This window comes from Adelges cooleyi, unplaced genomic scaffold, assembly GCF_023614345.1.
Source record: "Adelges cooleyi isolate 19-005CV unplaced genomic scaffold, UGA_ACOO_1.1 ACOO_flye_CR_arks_rails_tigmint_CR_PRNA_376, whole genome shotgun sequence".
Taxonomy (NCBI): Eukaryota; Metazoa; Arthropoda; class Insecta; order Hemiptera; family Adelgidae; genus Adelges; species Adelges cooleyi.
Window position 1 is genome coordinate 7,430,153 of NW_026096053.1, and position 8,036 is coordinate 7,438,188.

At 32.6% G+C, this 8,036-nt stretch overlaps 3 protein-coding genes across 4 annotated transcripts; 2 read left to right on the forward strand and 1 right to left on the reverse strand.

Moving 5' to 3' along the window:
• The first annotated feature begins 268 nt into the window (after positions 1-268).
• LOC126841148 (uncharacterized) lies at positions 269-1,180 on the forward strand. Its single transcript, XM_050577467.1, has 3 exons — positions 269-510; positions 591-819; positions 889-1,180. Exons 1-3 carry the CDS (start codon positions 382-384, stop codon positions 1,122-1,124), a joined length of 594 nt encoding a protein of 197 aa, XP_050433424.1. The 5' UTR covers positions 269-381; the 3' UTR covers positions 1,125-1,180.
• Positions 1,177-2,941, reverse strand: LOC126841151 (60S ribosomal protein L35a). 2 transcript variants are annotated; one of them, XM_050577469.1, is made up of 4 exons: positions 2,799-2,941; positions 2,374-2,646; positions 1,804-1,962; positions 1,177-1,284 (listed from the first exon to the last, which is right to left on the reverse strand). In XM_050577469.1, the coding sequence occupies exons 2-4, from the start codon at positions 2,644-2,646 to the stop codon at positions 1,261-1,263; spliced, it is 456 nt and encodes a 151-aa protein (XP_050433426.1). In that variant the 5' UTR covers positions 2,799-2,941; the 3' UTR covers positions 1,177-1,260. The 2 variants fall into 2 exon arrangements, with proteins under 2 accessions (XP_050433426.1, XP_050433427.1); XM_050577470.1 differs by having other exon boundaries at positions 2,736-2,877.
• Positions 2,942-3,108: 167 nt separating this feature from the next.
• On the forward strand, positions 3,109-8,036 carry LOC126841147 (ubiquitin carboxyl-terminal hydrolase 1). Its single transcript, XM_050577466.1, has 8 exons — positions 3,109-3,430; positions 4,012-4,161; positions 5,593-5,834; positions 5,914-6,116; positions 6,212-6,513; positions 6,593-6,850; positions 6,921-7,101; positions 7,173-8,036. Exons 2-8 carry the CDS (start codon positions 4,023-4,025, stop codon positions 7,786-7,788), a joined length of 1,941 nt encoding a protein of 646 aa, XP_050433423.1. The 5' UTR covers positions 3,109-3,430; positions 4,012-4,022; the 3' UTR covers positions 7,789-8,036.

An 8,036-nucleotide genomic window follows, 5' to 3' on the forward strand; every position in this document is an offset into this window, starting at 1 on the left:
AAAATAGTAGTGTTGAGTAAAAATAATTTGGTTTTATTTGCATCTTTTTTTTTTGAATAGACTCCAAATGAAATAACAGCTAATTATTAAGTTATAAATAAATAAGTAGAATGATTATCAAATGTGGGATTTTTTCTTTGTAATGTCTAAAACGATTTATTTAAAAAAGTTATCTATTAAAGAGACGGAAGTAAAAATGTTGCGCTATACTTAAAAAATTGGACTCGATTACTACTTTTAATAACCTATTTTAAGGTCAAATGTTTATCACGTAGTTCATACTGCCCACGCGTAAGATAGTCTTGTTCACAAATTACAAGCAGATAGACTATAGGACGACACAGTGTGTGTTCATCCATATTCTTTACGCCATAATATAAAATGGTTTCGGCAAAATTAATTGTGTTGTTAACTATCGAAATAGCGGCAATAACTGGAGCGCCTTATGTCGAACCAGAAATGTCACCGTGTCCAAAAATTGCTCCATTTACCAAATTTAGTGCAGATCGAGTAAGTATAGGAAAACACTGTAACAAACAATAATGTGTAATGCTGGGTTGTTTTAGAAATTATAACAGAACCGAACTTAGTTATTAGGGAAATGGTATTTGGCTATAATGATCATGGAATCGTACACCGAAGAATTTGTAGAGGATAACGTTTGTATTCACGGAGAACTTTTGAGATACAACAACACTATGCTGAAACAAATTTGGAATGTAGACAATCCAATGTTTGCTGAAGAGCACAGCGCCATAGTAGAGCTGCCGACGATCATAGTAGAAGAAGGCGTTTGGACCATCGAAAGTCCTCTGGGAGGTATTGACCATTTGTACATACTTATTATGTAATTATTGTAGTTTATACTGTGATTTTATTTGTTCTCAGGCGAGATAAACGCAACGATAATCAGCGCGGAGCCTGACGATCATATGATTTTGGTATTTTGTGGAGTAAAAGGAATAGATAAACTACATATGTGGACAGTAGTTGTGACACGAAAGAGTGGTATTCTTGCACCAGAAACATTAAGATTATCAGCAATTTTGGTCAAACACGGTTATGATCCCAAAACTAGTAGAATTATTAGTTGGAGAGATTGCCCAGATTATAAAACCATATAGTATAACTATATATTGTAACAAATAGTTTTTGATCAATAAATACTACAGTGTGTAAAATAAAATAAAAAGTTGTATAGTTTTTATCCTTTTTTTTTGTTTATTTTTTTAAACTTTTAATTGTCAGTGTTACAAATGTTTATATACGAGAAGGATACATCATCTGAAAAAAAAAAAAAAAATTGTAAATATGTTATATGAAAAAGATCAATATTATGTGGTTTATTACAATTCTTATCATTATAGTTCTAATAAAATCCAAATCTAGTACAATATGAAAGAGTACCAGTGTACCAGTAGAGTGAAATTTGAATCATCAAAATTGTAGAGAAATATAAGATAAGGAAAAATTATTTTAGTCTGGTCCACACTATCCATTTGGAAAATAAGCAATTTGCAATGCATTAAATATTTTAAAGACATCTTATTAATTACATGACTAAGTCGTGGATTATTAAGAATTAAAATTAAAAATAGTATTTTGATAGATCACTGAAAATTAAATATTGTTTATATAAAAAATTTAGTTATATTACTGCCTAAAAATTAAAGTAAACGAGTTACTCGCTGTTGCGTCCTCTTACAAGTAAGATAAAGAATTTAAAAAAAATGAATAAAAAATTTAACACATTTTAAGATATGGATATCGCCTGGATAAATTTTTAGTAATTGGGTAACTTACAATTCTCACGCGGTGTCCCATTGCTTTAGCAGGAAGATTTGTCTTAAACTTTGCTCGTACTGATCCAGTGGCACCATGAGGGCGGGTTACTTTACCCCAGATTGCACGTACCTTAGACTTCTTTTTTGGTCGTCCAGGTACTGGAACTAAACGCTTAGCCTGTAGGAAGACAAAATCATGTTAAATGATTTGTGAAATTCAGATTAACAAAAAAAAAAGGAGGAATTTACTAAATTAAAATTTCATATTTTGATTTTAAATTTTAATGATTATTTTTTGTTAATTAAAAATTAATTTATGATTGTGTGACGTTTGGTGTGTCAATGAACAACAGTATTTTCTTAGAAAATGTTAACGAAAATTACCATAATTTAACAAAATAAAGCCAGGTGCTTAAAATACAGAGAAACTTGTCCTAGACAGAATCAATGAAATTCCTTATCAAGCAGTTTTTCGTAATTTCAGTAAAATATACATGCAAAGGTGTTTGAAGAGTCCCAACATCAAATCTGGCTTATTTAGGGTCCAACTAGGTCATGTTTGACTGTATGTACAAATAAAGGAACTCACCCTGTATACATAAGCAACTCGCTTTCCTACGTAAAACCATGAATCGGATTTAGAGTCACATCCATCAACTTTGAGTAGGGCTGTGTTCTCATGCTGGTTACGGAGTCCACGACGGAAACCTGTGAACACTGCTCTGGCGTACAGACGACCGTAAGGCCTCTTTTGCCGTTTCTTCTGTTTGACTTTCTTTTCTTTGTCGGCGGTCTCGATGACTTTTGCGGGTTTAGCCTTTGAGGCCGATTTGGGGGCTTTTTTCGCGGAAGTTTCGGACATCTATAAAAAAAAAAAAAATTATATATTACATTTTTATCCGGTTCGATCCGCTATATAGGAGTTATCGCTGGAAAATCGAAAGGACTTACGGTGCCGGATATACACGATAATGTCTTAGATACGGAAGTAACGGTAATTCAAGTCGGACTTACCTTAAGTAAAGTACGAACTTAGATGAAAAATTCAAGTTTTCCAACAACACTCCAAAAGAAATACTCGATATCAATAAACAAACGCACAACATAAAATTATAACCTGTAACTTGTAAGCGAACACTTGCGTAGTGGGGATGTAGTCTTAGAAGAATAAAGTCAAATGTGATAAGGCCGAACGTTTTATTGTTTGCAAAAAAAAAGTAACCAAAACAAATATGCGTAATTGAATTTTCTTTGAAATTTTCAAAAAATGAAAATAGTAATTTTCCGAGCTCGTCAGGTAAAATTTTCTAAAATTTTTCTCATCTCCCTTTTTCTTCCAGGGTCACACGTATCCGTGCCCGCCCGATATTCGGGCAGCTGCCAACCGTGCCGCTCGCGCAACTCGCAAGTCGGTGTTGTTACTTGTTAACAAAATGGTGGATCGATTTGTGTCGTTTTTTTAAGGTGTTGATGAATTTTACCGTAGCGAAACGGCCGATGAAATTGACTAAAACGGTTTCCCAACTTAAAAGAAGACTATTAGATGCGCCGGCTGTGTGCGGTATTTATCCGGAACATTTCAATTATTCTTGTTGATTGGACTTTTATGCGTACATCATTTCCATGAAATCTCTTATGGTGTACTGGTGAGTGCATTTATCATTAATTGTAATTAGGTATATTATTTTATTCTGCCGTCATCTCTGTCCAATGCCAATTTGCACGTTTTACGTTCTAACGTCGAACTTTTTTAATATCGACATCACGTTACGGTTTTTCGTTAATGTAACGGACAAGTTTCTTTGGGGCGGACAGGCTTTCTTAGTCGTAAGACAGGACGGTGCTCTCACTCTCATAAGTACTTTTAATTTACCTAATCCACCTGAGTTTATGTCGATACTATTTTAAAGTACTCTTACAATGATGAAGTATAGCAGTTAGTATTTGTTGTATTTTATCTGCATCAAGAATTTTGATGTACACTTTTACTAGTGTATAATCTATCAATCTTTCTATCCTATCAGCTGTTGTTAGCTGAAAGTCTAATATTATTTGTAATTTCAGCTGCCAGAAAATGTGGCTATATTTGTAAATATCACAATTGCTTTAACGCTTTGACACATTCATACTTTATAATTGTTGGTTCAAAATATGAATACAATATGTAGTATATTGTATATTTATTGAATCAAAATTAAAAATTAATATTATTTATATATTCTTTTAGGGCTAAGAAAGATGACTGTTTTATCATCAGCAGAGGCAGCTGAACAGCCACCACGGAAGAAGTTGTGTTTATCAGCATCCAGGCAATTACAATCTAAATCCTATGCTTGCTCTCAATTCAACCCAATGGCATCACCGCTTGATCAGCCTGGTAAATGAAGTTTAGTTTTTAAAAAAGTCTTACAAATTTGGAAGTATAATTTTATTTGTATTAAAGTTATAGCTCATCTTTTCATATTGTTGTGTATTTTACATTTATTTATTATATTTAAGTGCTGTAATTTTCATAATGGAACCGAGTTTCGAAAGTCATGTCATGTGGTATTTATTAGGCTATAGCTTTCTAATGTTTACTCTTCCATTTATTGGATTTTTTTCTATGAGATACTTTCTTGGTGAATTATTAAATATCCAAGGATATCAGGTTACCGCAATTTCTGTAATATTTGCTGTCATTATTGTACAAATAATTATTTACTGTTATGTTAAACAAGCTTTTAACGAGCCTGTCGATAATGATAATGATGCCAATGGTGATGATATCCATGGTCAAGATAATTCAAATATTGTAAAAGATGAGAAAAAAGACCAGTAAATGGATATTTAATTTGTTTAAATTCAAATTTCTTACATTAGCAATTAGATTTACATATATTACTTATTTTTATAATTAATATAATTATTTACTTAAATAAATGATATACGTGTATGGATTTATACACCTTAACTCTTAATGGTTTTTTTCTTTTTTTTTATGTATGTGAATTAATCCTTATTTTTGACTATGACGATTAGTAAAATGAAACTTCAGCATTTGTTTGATTTTTCAACAAAATTATATTTATGAAACCTTAATGGTACATACATAATAGTACATGTATTTAGTGGGTTAACCGATTAAACTTGATCAGCTATAAAAAATTGATTTGAAAGGCCCAGTGCAATATTAAAATTTGTGATTTTATATTGTTTGATGCTAAAATATTTTGCTGTTGTTTTAAATGTCCTAACCATTAAACATGCATTTCTTAATTTTATTTACTATATTATAGTTTGATAGTATGACACAAGTGGAGATGTTTGTCTGTCATTATTTAAATGTAATCATTTAAAATACAGTTTTTTAAGGTTTTCCAAAAATTAAGTACATTTGGTTATTGCACTAAGTCTTTTTTCTGAGATTAAATGGCAAAAAAAAGTATATTATGACATTGTTCTCTTTATTCATAATTTGTTGAACAATTAAATAGTATAGACTAACAGTTATAAATAAAACATTTCTCTTTAACAGAAATTTTCTTAATGTAAACACATTGAATGCCTGTTTCACACCTTTACGTATAATATCCAACATTTGAAAACACTACTCAAATATAAACATTATTCTCGTCGGTCCTAAATTCATACGCGAGATATGAACAAGCATGGGTACCAAATGGGTGAGATGTAAAATGGGCCCAACTGTTATTTTCTCATTTGTTCTGTGAAATTAATATTAAAAATCAAAATGATATGCTAATATTAGTGTTACACATAACTAAAATAAATTCACACAATTATCTTATAATTAATTTTCTTTAAGTTATCCGGCATATCAAGCAGCAGCAGCAACAACAACAACTGCAACAACAGATAAATTGTTCGTGCGACAATGAGAGCAATGAACCGCCCGGTGTTGCGACTCTGTGCAATCTTGGCAATACTTGTTTTCTTAACAGCGTTTTATACACATTGAGGTTTGCTCCATCATTTTTGCATAATCTTCATCACCTCATTACTGAATTGCAAGAAATTACTGGTCGTTCCACTTACGGCCTTCTTAAAGTATGGACTAGTTTTTTTTTTTTTGTGATCAGCAGCCAACACCATAGTATGTTTTATTTGTGTATTTTATTATTTTTAGGGAAAATGTTCGTCGTTAGGCCGTAGCACGAGTTCGGTAAGCAGCAAAATGTGGAATTGCCAATCGTTTAATGTCAGCATGAATGACCTTAAAATCATTCAAGTCACCGAACGACTCCATCAAGTATTTGAAGCGTTACACAATTCCGAACTCAAAGACAATTCAGACCCATATCAACCTGAAGTGTTTTTACAATCACTGAGGTACTATAATAATAGTTATATTTAATAGTACTATAGATATTTGGGTAGTAATTAAGTTTTTGATTTAACACACACTTTTTCCCCCACCAAATTAGAGACGTCAATCCTATATTTGAGGGCAATCAACAACACGACGCTCATGAACTTCTCGTATGTCTGTTGGATAATATTAGAGAGGGATGCAAGTTGGTAATGCAGAATTCTGCCCAAACCAGTTGTTTTGTTTCTCCCGCACCTGTTGTTCAGCCTACACCGACAAAATTAAAATTACTTTCTGGCGTACGAAAGTCATTAAAAATTGCGTCTAGCAGTAAAACCAGGCCCGTCAATGGAATACTACCAACAACTACTACTAATTCAACAAATGAAAAATTACCAGAAAACGAAAATTTTGCTGGTATGCATAAATAATATTATTGGATATTTCAACAAGAATGGACCAAATATTTAAAAAAAAAATGTGTTTGTTATTTTAGATGATAAACAAATGTATGTAGTAAATGGTATGACAAATACTTCACAAATAGACGAACATGACAGTATTCCTAGTAATGGTAGCAATAGTAGCAGTACGTCAATGTTTGATGATTTCCAAGGAGTGTCTTTATTACGAACCACCTGTTTAGAGTGTGAATTTGTGACCGAACGTAAAGAAAGCTTTTGCGATATTTGTGTTCCAATTAATGGTTTATCTAACGGAGACATTTCCCCTGAACATGATTATGACTCTTTCGGTATGATAGAAAATCAATTTGGAAATCATGGGAAAGTTTTATGAATATTTAATTTCTTTTCTTTTTTTAGATTATGAAAATGTAAATAAATTATACCATTCTGCAATAGTGACCGAAGAGTATTTACAAGATACTGATAAGTATTGGTGTGAACAATGTTGTCGATATAACGAGGCCAAACGTAGTGTTGGATATGAGAGTTTACCGCGCTTATTGACATTGCACTTGAAACGGTTTTGTACCAATTATAGGTAATTATGATAAGGTATTATTGGTTTATGATAAGTTTAACTAAACAATTCTTTTCACGTGATATCTATAGAGCCGTGGTGTCTAAAGTCAATGAACACATGCCGACGCCGCTGACTCTCGATTGTTTCTGCGAAGAGTGTCTAGCCCTTAATTCGCAGCAATCTAATCGGGCACATAGCTATCAGCTGTATGCAATTATCATGCACTTAGGGGCGACGATAGCATCTGGTCATTATGTTGCGTACGTTAAAGCTCAAGACAATCTAGAGGAGTATGACAATTGTCCACGAGACCGACGAAAAGCCGGAAGCCTTTCGACAACACCTAATGGCACTTTACCTGCAAACTATAAAAAGTCTTCAATATCAAGCGGTCTTTTCAGATTTTTGAAAATATCCTCAAAAACATCATCGACCTCGGGAAGTACTAGTAGCGTTTCAAGCGATTCAATCGACTCAGGTAGAGCGTCTTCTTTGGGGCGATGGTGCAGGAGTTTAGACTGTTGTGGTGTAAGAATATTGGACAGTTCAGAAGGTAGCGATAGTGTGTGGTTAGAATGTGATGACGAAACAGTTAGGACTATGTCGGTTGCACAGTTGACGCAAATTCTAGAATCAAAGTCGTCCAAGAACTCGGCTTTAACCCCGTACCTTTTGTTTTACGTAAAAGTTAATCATGGCGAGTAAACAATGATAACTTATGGCGAATACCTATTTTTTATTATACAAAATTTTCATTGTAATAAACTGTACGATTTTGTGATAAGCTAAAAAATTTAAATGGGGCTACACACATCAGTATCATTTTACCAAAGACTTATTTTTAAACAAATGTGTTCTCTTACAAGTGTACTATAATTTAAAAACAATAATAGTAATTGTGTTTAAAACCACTTCAATTTTTTCGGACCTTTAGTTTTAACAATATTTGTAAT